Genomic DNA, 14,472 nt, shown 5'->3' on the forward strand with positions numbered 1-14,472 from the left:
GATTAGTGAAACAAAATTTCTAAGAGCAGCTTTGACCAAGGATGAAGGCAAATAATCTCTAGGAATTAGAAGAGGTGATTTTTCCATGCTGGCAGGAGCACAGCGGGGACCACCCAGCTTTGCCTTCCCCACTCCTGCAGTGACACTTTGTAGCTCCCCCAGGGAATTATAACACTGCATTTTCTCCACGAAGCCGTAACTCTGCGTTTCCCAGCGCTCCACCTTCAAGGTGCTGCAGTTTTCCTGCTGCTGTGCCACAGGCAAAGCTCCAAACCGTGGCACAAGAGTGGTCTCTGGTGGAAGGACATTGGATCTACAGCACTGATCCCAGCTCAAAGCCCTCAGCCCGAGCCACCACAAGGCTCTTCTGCTGGAACACCAGGTCAGCCCCACGCATCATACCCTAAAAAGAGGGTTTTCAGGAACACTTTTGGACTTTAAAACCAAAAATGGAAGAGTGGCTTTTTTTGGGATAATTTTTTAAACGTGGAGAAACTTGGAGAAGCTGTCATCAAAGCACTCAGTCCCACTTCAGAGCTGGAACACACCAACCAGCCCTCTGAGAGCAGATAAGGCAGCAAGAAAAGATCAGGAGTAACAGCAAATAGTAGCTCAGGGCAGTGACACCACTGCAAATGTGCAACCCCTGTGAAAACATGAGAGCTGTGGTTCTTCCCCCAAAGTCAGGGTATCAGAATTGGCACTTGGAAGTCTGAATGCAGCAGAAGTAGCACGAGATGATGGGCAAAAATCTCACCTTCCAAAAATCCAGAGAAACTTTAAAAACACTACAAAAATCCGACCACCAACGTTCCACAGACCTGTCCTTGGAACTCAGAGTTTGATCAAGACAGACACAGCAAAAGTCCTGTCAGCTTCAAGAACCTTTGGACCAGGACTATAAACCAGGAAACAACACAAGAGATAAAGTCAAACAAACAGAGAACAAATGCAGGAGGGAAAAAGAGCCAAAGAAAAGCAGTAAAGTGATGTCAGACAGCTGTTTCCATGGTTCTGTTTGCAAGCACAACGACCTGTGTTCCAGCTGTGTTTATCCATCAACTGGAAAGAGCCCAGCAAAGGTTCTCAGAATTCCCACCTGCAGCAGGTTGTTCATGGACTGGACAAAGCAGCATCAGGAACCACAGGTAGGTCAGGACCTGCTCAGCCTCGATGCTTCCAGAGTTCAGTGCATCCCACAGCAATCCCTGCTCTCAGCTGCCCCTCCAATCCTAATGCAGAGAAAGTGGAAGGGGGCAGGGGGAGAAGGAAGAGGCCTGTTGGAGCCATTCCTTGACCTAACCACATGAAAATCCAGCACACAGAAGGTACAGGGGAATCCCCTGCAAGCACCATGATGGCCTTACAAGAACTACCCTATAAAGACAAACACACATGAAAGTGGTCAAACACACTATTTTTTTAATGCAGATTTGTAAAACCTAGGCCAAGTTTTGAAAATTCAGGACATTTCATGAAAGCATATTTGGTCCTCTCAAAAATCTCCTGTCCTCCATTAAATACTTCATGGATAAACAACAGTTAAGCATACATGGCACTTTTAATTAGGAAAACTTGATATTGCACATGATACCACCAAATACAAAAGCCTGTCTCAGCAAGTCACTCCAGCAGTGTTATCAATTTTGTTTGGATATCATTGACTTACACAAAAGTTTTCATTTTAGTGCATAACATGTGCCCTGCTACAGAGTAAAAACGGACCCAAGCATTTTTAAAACAAAGAGGAAGAAGTGGCTCCTGAAGGAACACAGAGTCTTTTACCACTTAGTCAGCACCAGCCTCGAGGATAAAGACCATTCCTACTGAAAGATGACTGTCACATCACCTGGCAACACGAATTCCAAAGCAATTCCTAATGGGAAGCTGATCATACTTGGCTGAAAGGCTGAAACATCTGCCTGTGCTGCTCCCATTCCACAGCCTCCTTTCACTCTTTCTGGCAATCAAACAAGGGAAAACACGATGGCAGAACAGTTGTGCAACTTTATCACAGTAGTGGAATTCTCTGAGGAAAACTCTGGAACAGATTCTGTGCATAACACTGGGCTGGACCCCTCCCCTGGGTCCTTCAGAAGGCACAAAACACTGAGAGGTGATGGGAAGATGTAACACAGACAGAGCTGAACTGGGAGTCAGGGACAAACCAAGACCTGAAAATGCCACCACCACACCCAGGGCACGTCCATCCTGGCATCTGCTACTCCATGATTTTAGCTGGCTGCTGTGAGATGCTGTGCTGGGCTTCCACACTACCAACACTTCTCATTCCAGAGCTGGATTACAAGTCCTGGTCCTGGAGAGGATTTCAGAGCCCAGACATCTCTGCCTCCTGCCTCCCTAGGTGGGTAGAAGTCCTTCCCTCCCTTTATCCATCCTCTGCACTCCCTTAGCCCTGCACAGACCTGAGCACACAGTGAGCACGGGGCAGGAACCAACACCCTGAGCCTCCCCCAGCACCTCTTGGGATCACAACACCTTCAGTTCATGTGTTCCTTTGAAACAGGCAACTCAGACATTCCAGTGATATGTTTGCAAGTCCAATTCTCCAGGAGCTGGAATTGCCAGCTGCTCAAACATCGAGGTAACCCATTCTACTGCAACGTTTTGGGAAATTTTAACATATTTCCCTCTCCCCCCTCCAACCCTTCACCCCTTAAAACAACACAATAAGACTGAGAAGACTTGATTATTCAATTTTTTTTGCCTGAATGAAAGATTCAATTCTCATGGAATAGAAGATTCAACTCTCATGGAATAGAAGATCCTACAACCAAGTCCCTGAGATATGTCTGTATATTAAAAGATTCCAATAACCTCTCCAGCACAAACTTCATATTTATTAGAAATGTTTTGAATTGCAACACGTGGTTTATGAAAACCAATGCTGTTGTAAGAAGGTGAAAATACAGACCAAGTTTGTCCTTGTATTTAAGCTTCAATTTAAAAAATAATTAACCCAAAAGTAACATTCTGCTACTTCAACTGTAGTCAAAAGTTAAAAACATGTAAGCAACGGGGAACCACTGGAAAAAAACCTCTTATATTCAGAACAAGTTGTTTTGGCCTCAGTTTTTTGCCATCCCTCAATCCCTTAACTGCCTCCTTCCTGAAGGTTCACAGATGATATTTTTCCAGTATCTTGTAATAAAAAAAAGAAAAAGGGGGGGGGAAATCATCTCTTTTTAAGTGGCTTTGGGTTCCTTTGTATCTTGCAACCAGCTCATTAGAAATACTGTATCCATCTTCCTGAGGAAGCTCAGTTTCCCCTGCTAGTGAAGAGAACGTAAGGCACTAACACATCAATGCTGTCAGGAATGTGAAATAGTTTGTTCTTCATGTACTGTTACAGCAGTTCTTAGCAGCAGTCTCCTGAAAAGGCACTAAAACATGGCAAACAAGGAAACTTTGGGAACTTCTGCTCAGCTGAGTGCTCAGCTGCCTGAAAAGCTGAGTGGCTCTGCAATTTCCCCTTCCCTCCCCCCATTCCCTTACAAAAAGGCACCTGGATTTGTTTTCTCACTGGTTTCTATAGCTACAGGCTCTTGCAACACTGCAAGTTCCACACAGCTGTATGAGGGATATCAGACTATACCAAGAGCTTTTTACACCACCACGAGTTATCTTTTCAAGACTAAATGGAGCATTTTTGTTTCAGCAAAACCCAGTGGGCTCCTACCTGAGTAGTACTTAAGGTTGTGTATTGCTAGTCAGAATAATTCTATAATTCAACTTGGTGTAAGAAATTGCACTTTCCCATTCCTTCCCCAACCCCGAGATCACTTCAAATTAAATAGCAGACCCTTCTCCAGAGGGACATTTGTAATACAGCTACAAAGAGGTAGCTAAGTGGCACGTGCCAATTTGCTTTCCTTTTCTTTTAAAACTTATTCAGCCTTCATTTGCAACAACATTTTTCATAGGAAGTCTTATAACAAGAGATCTCTGTTCAGGTGGCCTGTGAGGTTACCACAGTTCAGAAGGTTGAACTCGATCTCCCTTCATGTCTAGAACTGACAACAAGCACAGGGGATACCCAGGAGACTCAGTGGATGCAGGTGAGTAGCTGAAGGGGGAGGAAAGTCTGCAGATAAATCCCACACTCCTCCTGATCAAGGTTTCTCTGGAGAGCCCCTCAGATCAGTCCCACCATCTGATCGATCTGTCTCATGTAGTTGCTCTTCAGTGGCAGCAGGTACCTCCTCTCGTCAGGAACTCTGTTACACTGTTAACAAAACCAGAGTATTCTTAAAAACTCCAATCCAAAACCAGGCAAGCCTGTCCCCTGCTGCAATCCTCTCAGCAGATTTCCTCCCAGTACAGAAAATTGTAGCTCTTTTTGTCCCACCTTCCCCTCACTCTTCTCAAACTTCCATCGCAAACCCCATAAATGAGCAGCAAGTGTCTCCTCAGTGCAGGCTGCAGCTCCCAAACACACAGCACAGCTTGTTGTTCAACTGAGACCTCCTTCACTATGACAACTGTGAATGTTTAAAATAATGCTCTTTTTCTGGAGGACTGGGGGGAGGAGGAAAGGAACTCTCCCAGAACCTACCAGCAGGGATTTAAAAACATTGTTCTGTAACCTGGGCTAGTGGAGGGTGTCCCTGCCCACGGCAAGGGGTTGGACTGGATGATCTTTAAGGTCCCTTCCATCCCAAAACATTCTGTCATTCTACAGTTAAAAACAGATCTGTTTTGGCTGGTGATTGGCACTGGGGCCATAGCTCTGTGCTCAGTTGAGGCCTGGCTAAGAAAGGTCACCTTTACAGGCCTCAAAACCACTCTGAGGAAATAAAAACTTCATTTAAATGACCTTCTGCTTTTCTCCCCAACAGCAACAGTGGAAAATTTTAAGGGCAAAGAAAAGGGGAAGGGAAAAATAACTGGAAATAAATTAACAAAGAAGAAAAAATTGCTGCAAAATATTCCAAAGGGAAAAGGTTTCATCTTCAATATAATCACACACATGATCCCAACCCATTCACTCAGCTGCTGAAAGTGCTTTCCACAAGGGAGTTTCTTAGATATCTAACATTTATAAAGGAAACACTGCAGAGCTCTACACTAAGACTTCCAAATGGCTCTTTTTCTACTGCCTCACCCTTCCCCAGCCCCCCAACAGGACCAGCCTGTGCATTGCTTACATTGGAGCTGAAGTTGGCTGCCTTCAACTCATTGGGCTTGGTTTTCTCTGCGCTGTCCTCTTCCCCAGGGAGGATGTCTTCCCACAGGGAGCTCCGAAAACGTTCATCCACAGACACAATGTGCCCCTCAGTAGTAAACATAAACTTATTTCCAGATTTATGCACTGGATTCTCTTCATCAAACAACTAAACAAGAGATGGGAGAGACAGGTATAGCATGTGTGCAACATCCTTCACATCCCAGAAACAAGTTAAAAACGCACACAAAAATAGGTTTTATTGCTAAATAACATTAGGGCAAATGGAAATAAATAAGTCTCAATGCAAGGGAATGATTTTAGCAGTGAAAAATCAAAGGGGAGCAGAAGAAAAACTTCTCATGCAACTTAAACTGCCCTTATTTTTCTAAGCTGCTCTGTGCAGGCAGTTCTAGGCTGGCATCCACTGTTCCTGCTCAGTCACAGATTTATTTGGTTTTCTGCACTAAAGGAGATTCAGAACAGCTCAGGCAACGTCAGCCCAAATGCTTCCTCCTGTGACTGCCAAAGCCCAGTGGGCAGAAACCAGAGGCTGCTGTGAGGCAGGACAGCTACAAGCAGCCATTTGGCTCAGAGCTGAGCAGCACCTTCCTTCCCTTTGCTCCCTCCTTCCAGCTGCCTCCCACACAACCTGCAGCTTCTCCAGGTTCAGGACACCACACCTGGGCAGCTGCCAACCCTCAGAGACTGGGGTGAGATCAGAGCTAGAGGAGCACACTGATACCCCCCAACAGCTAAACCCCTTCCTTCCCCAGAGCCTAGCAGCTTCTCATTAATGATGCCCTGCCTTGAGCCCAACTGTTTCTAATTAATAGTCAACAACCTCCTTCCTCCTCCCTCTGCCATGATGGTGCACAGCAGCCTGGAAATGAAGAACATACACGTACCAGGTACAGATATTTACAGGTTTCACTGAGAAAAAAGCTCTCCATTCGATCTTCCTTCGTCTTCTCTACCACGTGGTGCAACGTGGCATAGCCACACCTGCAAGATTTAACATTAGGCTGGGTTTAGTTCCCACCTATTCTGGTCTCAAAGTGCTCCCCAGATATTGCTTTACTTCAGACCACTCCAGCTGTCAGGGGTGAAGTTCAAATGAAACAAGTCTCTTGCACTCCCTGATTATTGGTTCTGGTGTTCTGATGGGTCTGTAATCATGTGAACCCCACTTAATTGCAAGGTTTTAATAGTCCAACAGTTAGTACATGTTTGTCTACAAAGTGAGTAAATTAATAATATTGAATTAAAAAAAAAAAATCACTGTCTTCCCTCTGAGTCTAAGCTCAGAAATGGAAGCTGCCTTAGAGGTCATCCCTCCAGTTTTGCTAAATACCATGGGGCCATGAGGTTAGAAATATTCCTGAAGGATCCATGGGAAAAATCCCAGCTACTATTTTCACCAGTTTTTAGCAACTGGTCATCAATAATACATTTTCAAAGGCACTTATAAAATTCTGAATGTAAAAGTTGCCACTGGACCATAATTGCACTTTCAGATGGGAAAGAAATAGTTGCCCAATAAATAAATCATCAGTTGTGGCTTTCATGGAGGGTTGGGTTTTCTGGTTTACCTACATGTGGCAGACTGGATTCTATATAATATTTGTATAATAAAATGTATATATATATATATAGCAGTGAGAGAAGACAAGGAACATTGAAGACTGACTTTGCTTTTGTATATTTTTCCAAACTCTGCAGAATATCCATTCCCACATGAAGGTAAAACGGGTTCTTTGTGGCCTAAATAAGGAAGACAGACAAGAGTTAGAGTCAGCAGTTTTGAAATCTTGTAAAAATAACACTTACAACAAAGGCCTCGTGGTACCAGAGTCTCGTGTATCACTGCAAACTTATCTTTACAGGAACATGACTTGGATTAGTCTGTGCAAGCTTCTCACATTTGCTCTAGTACAAATCCTAGTAAAACCTGTAGTAAATCCAAACTCTTTGATAACTTTCTGGTAGCCAGTTATTGTAGTTTACTGCATCTTCTGCCAGCTGGAGACTGTGCCTGGACAGTATTGCAAGGAATGCTATTACATTTACTCTCACAATTTTGATAAAGAAGTCACAAGTCTCTGCCTTGTAAAACTCTGCCAGCAGCTTTTTGAAAAAGTTGTTTAGTCTCATTTTTGCCTGTCTTATAAAAAAGGCAATTTTTGAGGCAAACAGCACAGCAACTACATTGCTCAACAACCTGGTGCCTGAACAGAGACCTCCACTAACAGGTGGATCCAGAGGCACCAAATTTCATCTGGCTGGAGGTTAAGGGCGGAAAAAGTGCCTTCTAAACAAAACCATTTTTGCCAAAATGTGATCTGTAATGTCAGAGGAGTCAAGTACCTGATAGAGAAGATATGTGGACTCCACCAGCTCGGGCCTCAGAGGGTAGAAGGGGACGTCGGGCGCCTGCAGTTGCCAGTTGTACCTTTCTGGGAGAGCTCCATAACGTTTCCAGATGGCATAATAAAAAGCATGGAGACAAATAGCATCTTCCACATCTCCTATCAACACCTGGGTACAACAACAGCCATAAACATGCCTGTTAAAGCTGCAAGCCAGCAAATCGCTCTCTGCTCTGTATGAGAACGCGGCACAGAATTAAACACTCCCCTCATAAGAGACAAAAAAACCCCAACCCCAAAAAAAAGCACTAATGTATTAATTCCTTTGCAGCAAAAGCTTTAGCAGAGCTCAGCCTCACAGCACAGCATACAAATGCTGAGGTTAAATGAGAGAAGTGTAAAGTATTTCCAATCTAGCAGAGAACAGGCCAGGGCTGCCCACATTGTTATGCTGATGCAAAGGTTGAGCTCAGACTTATCACAGGAGCCAGATGCAAACCCACAGCTGGAAGCTCAGCTCAGAGCTGCTCTTTTCTGACATCCCTCTACCTGGTGTTGAACAGAATGGAAGCTTACCTGCAGCCCAGGAAAAAAGGCTTGCAGAGAGTCAATCCAGGTGTTCATGAGCTGGCCCGTGTACATGTTCACGTTCACGTACAGGGGAGGGTCACCCTCACCTTCATTGCAGGCCTCTCGACTGCCAGGAACAGGAAGGACATGTAAATACTCTCTATTCTAGAAGAACACAGTGCATGTTCCACTTCACAGCTCTGCCACCAGCAAAGACAGAGCTTTGCTGGTGGCAAAGGAGCCAGGGATTTACAGTGCTGGGCTCAAAGTAATTTTAAAAAGAATCAAAACATCAGCCATGCCCTCAGAAAAATTAATTCATAAGGTACGTATATCAAATCCTAAAGTTTTGTCCGAAGAATCTCTATCAGAAAGAGCCAAACCAGCCAATTTAACACATCTCCTTTGCAGTGCCACAGCCTTCTCTCAGCCCAACAGTTAAAACTGGGACAGGAACCAGTTTAACTTCCCTGCACCCACAATGCTGCACAGATCAGCTGAGTAAGGAGTAAAAAGAGCATTAAAATTTATTTCCACTCTGACTACCATGGAAATAAGGTTTTCTTTTTTAAAGAAAAAAAAGAGAACACAGATTTTCTAGGGCATGACACAAAGCATTATATCCAGTCTCTCACATCTTGCTGGAGTATTCACTGCTTAAGGAATGGATGCTGAAATGAAATAACATACCCTCTCCTTAAGTGGTTCTGGATGTTCCGATAGGCATTGTTGAACATCTCCAAGTCTTCCTTTTCTCCAAAGAGGATGTAGGACTTCAGCAGGTACTCATAGAATGAATCTGACCCTGCTCCCAATCCACTTTGCTTTCCAACCCAATGGCCAGTTTGGATATTCACAACATTTCCTTTCAGAAGAGACAAAAAAGTTTAGCCTGCAGTTGCCCAGTACACCAGAGAAAGATCATCATGAGTCAAGACTTGGAAATATTACGTGTTCAGAAAGTATCGAGGAGGAAGGATCAAAGATTAACATCAAATAAAGTGTTACAGTGGATTCAACCAAGGAACATCCACAAGTGCAGTTGTTTTAAGTACTTTTAGTCATCTGCCAATCTAAATTGTATGAATGGGGATACAAATCAGGACCTTCAGTTTCACTACAAATCTATCTTTGAAAACCTGTGCCCTAGGGAGTCATTCAGAGACTACTTTTCTCACTAAGTGCCACTTGATCAACACAAACCACAAATACACAAGGAGAACATGACTGAAAAGCTACAGAGGAAGCAGATGGACAAAGCTGATGATATAGAAGAAACCTGTAGCCTGATGGTACGAGACTGAGGCAGGTTAAACATGGAGCCAGTCAATACAGCATCACCTCAGGGATTACCTAACAGTCCAGTGTTATTGCTCCTGAGGCTCCAGAGGGCCTTGACAGCTCTCCTGGCCACCCATTCAAATGTGGAGTCACCAAGCAGCCTGCTGAGGATCCCAAACTCCACCAGCAAGGACCCAGCTCCTGCTGTGCACGTCTCGTTGTGGCTGTCTGCAGGAACCCCCTTCTTCAGGTTCACCTGTGGGCAGGTACAGAGTGCTGAAGGGAGAAGGCTGGACCTCCTGCAGCTGTGCTCACATCTGCACTCTCAGATTTATTAGAAAGCCTTCTCACTAGTTTCTGCATAATATATAGCATGCAATGTGTACAGAGATAGGAAGGCAACATATTGGTGCTTGTTCAAAAAGGTTTCCTGTAGAATTCCTGAAATCCATCTTCCCACCTTATAACATCATGCTCAAAATGGGAAATCCTAATCTTCCTACTCTTAGACTTGCTAATTCTTCCAGATTTCAGTCCATTTTTTCATCCTTTCCACTAAATATTCAGGTTTTTCAAGGGTGGTGCAAGCACTGCTCCCCCTCAGTTCGTGCTCTTGAAACCAAGGGCTTCCTCACTGAATGCTCCTCCACTTCCCCACAGAACACAGCGTTGAAGGGAAGTTACACTACCCTCAGCTGCTTTACCAGACTTAGAACAGAAGTGAAAATTCATGTTTCTACAGCCTGACAGGTCAGGAGGAAAAGCAGTACTGCTGTCCCCAGGAATTAAAAGCAGTCAGGTAAGTGCTAATTGTAGTTTTACTGTTTAGGGTTGTTCCAGTAGAACTGACATCCCTCTCCTTGCCAACTGCCTCTGCTTAAAACAGGAGGATGCAGCATCCAAGAATACCACAGTGTTGAGTATTCACTGAGCATATTAAATAAAATTACAAATTCCAAGGCCCATATGACAAATATTTATTTATGAGTTTTATTGTAACACAATTGTCTCAGTAGCAAGTCACCAATAAAGTCACATTCCTCCACTCTTTGTCTTTACAGTGTTTCTTTTTAACTTTCTTAATGACAGTATTGTTTGTTGCTGTGTGACACAGGGAATGCTCCAGCCAAACAGCACAGAAACAAATGGTTCCTGACCCAGAGGGAACAATAAACACAGAGTGAAAAATCAGCCTAAAGAAAACATGTACTACACATAAGGGGTAGCTGAAGTATTGCCAGTGTCACCAAAACTTAGGGCAGGTTCCCCTCATCACTTTGAAGTAACTCTGAAAAGGTTCAATACCCCAAGTGCACAAAAAGGGGCACAAATTGCAGTTGTTGGACAGGTGAATCACTCCCCTGAGCTCATTTCCTCGGGGGGGTGTGCTCACTTACCCGAGGGTAGGGGATCCCAGTTTTGGTGTTCTCAAAGGCTGGGAGCAGCCTCACAGCCAGGTCATGAGCCAAGTGCAGCAGCTCATTGTCGTAGTCCTTGATGGTCATATCACCAAAAGGCTGCTTGCTGTCTGTAATTATGATATGTGCAGACAGCAGGCTTCCCAAAACCCTACGGGAAAAGGAAAATGCACTTTTTTTAGTCTGATCTGAACCTAGTTGCTCAGCTAAACCCTTACAGGTGTCATGTTAAATAGAATTATTACTTTGTGCACCTTACAGGCACTACAGAAAATGATCTGGTTTTCCCCCCACCACTAGTGAAAACATGTAGATTCATGCTGCTTGTCAGCCACACTATCCCAAAACCTGGTCCTGCAAAATTTACCTAACCCAGCAGTTCTTTGTAACAATATGCCAAGTGTATTTAGGAGTAAAGACCTCCCTGGTCCTGCAAATGGCAAGAAGGTTACTATATAAAGTGAGTATTCAGAAAAAAGAAATCCTAGCAGAAATAAAAACTGTTTAAGACACTCAGAAAATGAAACCATTTAAAATCAGACAGTATCTAAACCCATTTCCAAGGCAGACAGGCCGTTTTTTCATGTGAAACGAAAGTGAAAGTGAGAAGTCCAAAAAAGGAAACAAAGCCAGGGAAAACCCGTGGCAGGGTTGTTTGCTGTGCACAGATCTGAGTCTCTGCTACAAGAGCAACAAGAAAAAAGCAGAGTCTGCAAGCCAAGCACAGGTGAGACAACCACTGTCTCACTGCTTCAAGTCACACTGACTCAGTAGAATTAATTATGGAAGGATGGAATATTTTCTTAGAAGGTTAAGGAACGACTTACTGGATGAATAATTATGGAATGAAGTCCACCAAAGACATCCTTATCAATGATTTTACTTTGAATTACACACACCAAGTCTTTAACCTTGTTACTGTTTTAAAACTGAAACTTAGCACAATGTACCTGATTGTTGCCTCAAAAACTTGGACTGTTGAGTCTTTATCAAATGAAACTGTGTCAATCACCAACTTCACTGCCTTCTGGAATTCTGAGGAGTTTCCCATTACCTTTAACAGAAAAACAAAGCTGTTTTGTCTAATTGTTGCTTCAGAAGAGGGTTGGGGAAGAGAATAGCAAGTTCACATCTTAGACCAACAGTCAGATTTAGCACAGGAGTGTTCAAACTGCCTGAACTATTAATTTAAGACTTAAGTTCAGCTGAAAACATAACACAACCTTCAGAACAATGAAGTCTGATTTGATGTTTATTTGATCAAAGGTGAGTCCAACTTTTCAGGCTTCTGACCCAGCACTGCTCATCCAGGAGCTCCCTCGGGCCAGTTTTCTACAGCAATTCATTTCCACTGCACCCAGAGACAGATGTAAATTCAGCCTGAGCTTCAAGGAAGCAGGAATGTGGAAAGAAAACACAGGTCCCTGCTTGGGTAAGTTCATGAAAAGGCTGGGTGTACAGGGACCAAAAGCATGTGCTAGCTCTCCCCATTACCCACCCCCAGTGGGAAAGCATCATGGGTTTGATCTGAGCAGATGAGGAGCAAAACAGGCTTCCCCCATGCAGAAGTTCCTGAAACACAAAAAACTCCAGGAACCATAAGGTTTAGATTTGAGAAAAAAAGGTTTTCAGTGCCCCAAAAGGCCACTGGTGACTGAGGACAGGAAGGCACTGTTCAGCCACGCACCATCAGCCACGGAGCACAGACCCCAAAATATTGTTTCAGTTAAATATTCCCTCACTTCTGCTTTCAGTTCTGCTCAGCACTGCCACATTCAAGCAACTGAGAGCTTCTCACCACTGCTGCCATCCCAGAGTAGGAATGGGCAGGGTTTAATAACTCAAAGCCACCCCCTGCACCACAGGAGAGACACACAAACCACATGGATCCAGCACATCAGTGAGCCCTGACACTCCAGAAGGCCCAAAACCTGCCCTGGCTGCAAAACTGAGACTAATGAAACCTAATGGGGTCTTCTAAATATGTATAAGGAGTTCAAGGAGGGGGCTCTTCCTCATGACACCACACCACTGGTACTCCTGACGTAAAACTGAGTTCAGGCTCTCTCTGCCAAGCAAAACAACCAGAGCTCTTCCACTCACCTTGAACAAGACAAACTCTCCTCCTGACGGATCTCTCAGCAATGCACACCTGACCCAGTTCAAATCCACCTTTCCTGAGCACCAGAGTGATGGCAGTATCCCTAAAGAGCTCTCACCTGAGCCTTGAGGAAGAGCTCCAAAATTTCCTCTGTCTCTTTTGGAAATCCCTACTGACTCATCTCCAACTACTCTTTATTATCCATGTGTGACACTGCTGGCTCACAATCCAGCTGTTTGCTGCCACACACCCAGCACCCCCTGGCCAAGCCTTGGGGAGCACCCACAGCCCAGGTAGGTCCCAGGGGTGTCCCTGGCAGTCCCCCCGGCCCAAGGACTCACCGCCAGCGTGTCCAGCGCGTCGATCAGCGTCAGCGAGTAGTTCCCCAGCACATCGTTGATGTTGAGGTTGGAGCTGGAAGGGCAGAATCACAGAATCGTTAGGGTTGGAAAGGACTTCTAGAGATCATTCAGCCCAACCCCCCTCCCAAGGCAGGTCACCTGGAGCAGGTGACACCGGAATGTGTCCAGGTGGGTTTGGGATGTCTCCAGTGAAGGAGACTCCACACCCTCCCTGGGCAGCTGTTCCAGGGCTCTGACACCCTCCATGGAGAGAACTTCATTCCAGTACCTGAAGGGAGCCGACAAGAAAGATATAGAGGGACTTTTTACAAGAGCCTGGAGTGCCAGGACAACGGGAAATGGCTCCACACTGACAGAGAATAGGCTTAGATTAGATACTAGCCTGAAGTTCTTGGCTGGGAGGGTGGGGAGGCCCTGGCACAGGTTGCCCAGAGAAGCTGTGGCTGCCCCATCCCTGGAAACGTCCAAGGCCAGGTTGGACGGGGCTTGGAGCAGCCTGGGCTAGTGGAAGGTATCCCTGCCCATGGCAGGGGGTGGCTCTGGATGGGCTTCGAGGTCCCTCCCAACCCAAACCGCTCCGTGGTTCCCGCTGAGATGGAACTTCCCGTGTTCCCGTTAAACGTCCGACACTGATCGCCCAGCGCTGGGAAGAGCCCGGCGCCGCCCCGACAGCCCTCGGGGGCATTCCTATGGATAAAGGGATGTCCCAGCGCCCCGTCCCCCCCGGCAGCCATTCCTATGGATACGCGGGCGCCCCAGCCCCGTCCCGGTCACTCACGGGTCCCCGCGGTCGGGCCCGCGGCCGCGGCAGTGCAGCGGGTCGAGCTCGTCCCTCGGGAAGGCGTGCTCCATGTAGCTGTCGTAGCCGAACACGAACATGCCGCGGGCCGCGTCCCGCAGGCGCGCCCGCAGCTGCGGGGGGAAGGCGCGGCTGTAGCGCCGCTCGTACTCATCGCCCCGCGCCGGCCCCCACAGCGGCGCCGCGCGGCCCGCGGGCAGGGCGGGCGCTGCGGGGCCGGGCCCGGGGCAGGGCGGGCGGGGGTGCAGGCCCAGCCCGCGGGCCAGCGCGGGGAGCAGCGCCAGCAGCGCCTGCAGCCCGAGCCGCGCCAGCAGCAGCCCCAGCACCACCGACCGCCATCGCATGGCCGCCCGCGCATGGCGCAACGGCACCGCCCGCGCGCCGCCG

The 14,472-nt window shown here is 46.2% G+C and overlaps 1 protein-coding gene across 1 annotated transcript; it reads right to left on the reverse strand.

The window, feature by feature from the left end:
* Positions 1 to 1,542: 1,542 nt before the first annotated feature.
* Positions 1,543 to 14,444, reverse strand: EDEM1 (ER degradation enhancing alpha-mannosidase like protein 1). Its single transcript, XM_051788690.1, has 12 exons — positions 14,065 to 14,444; positions 13,266 to 13,338; positions 11,774 to 11,877; positions 10,803 to 10,974; positions 9,478 to 9,661; positions 8,815 to 8,989; positions 8,131 to 8,251; positions 7,553 to 7,723; positions 6,876 to 6,949; positions 6,094 to 6,190; positions 5,169 to 5,354; positions 1,543 to 4,246 (listed from the first exon to the last, which is right to left on the reverse strand). Exons 1-12 carry the CDS (start codon positions 14,427 to 14,429, stop codon positions 4,157 to 4,159), a joined length of 1,812 nt encoding a protein of 603 aa, XP_051644650.1. The 5' UTR covers positions 14,430 to 14,444; the 3' UTR covers positions 1,543 to 4,156.
* Between the last annotated feature and the right edge of the window lie 28 nt (positions 14,445 to 14,472).

Source organism: Manacus candei, unplaced genomic scaffold, assembly GCF_025592945.1.
Source record: "Manacus candei isolate 608988 ecotype Guabito, Panama unplaced genomic scaffold, ASM2559294v1 h1tg000025l, whole genome shotgun sequence".
Lineage (NCBI taxonomy): Eukaryota > Metazoa > Chordata > Aves > Passeriformes > Pipridae > Manacus > Manacus candei.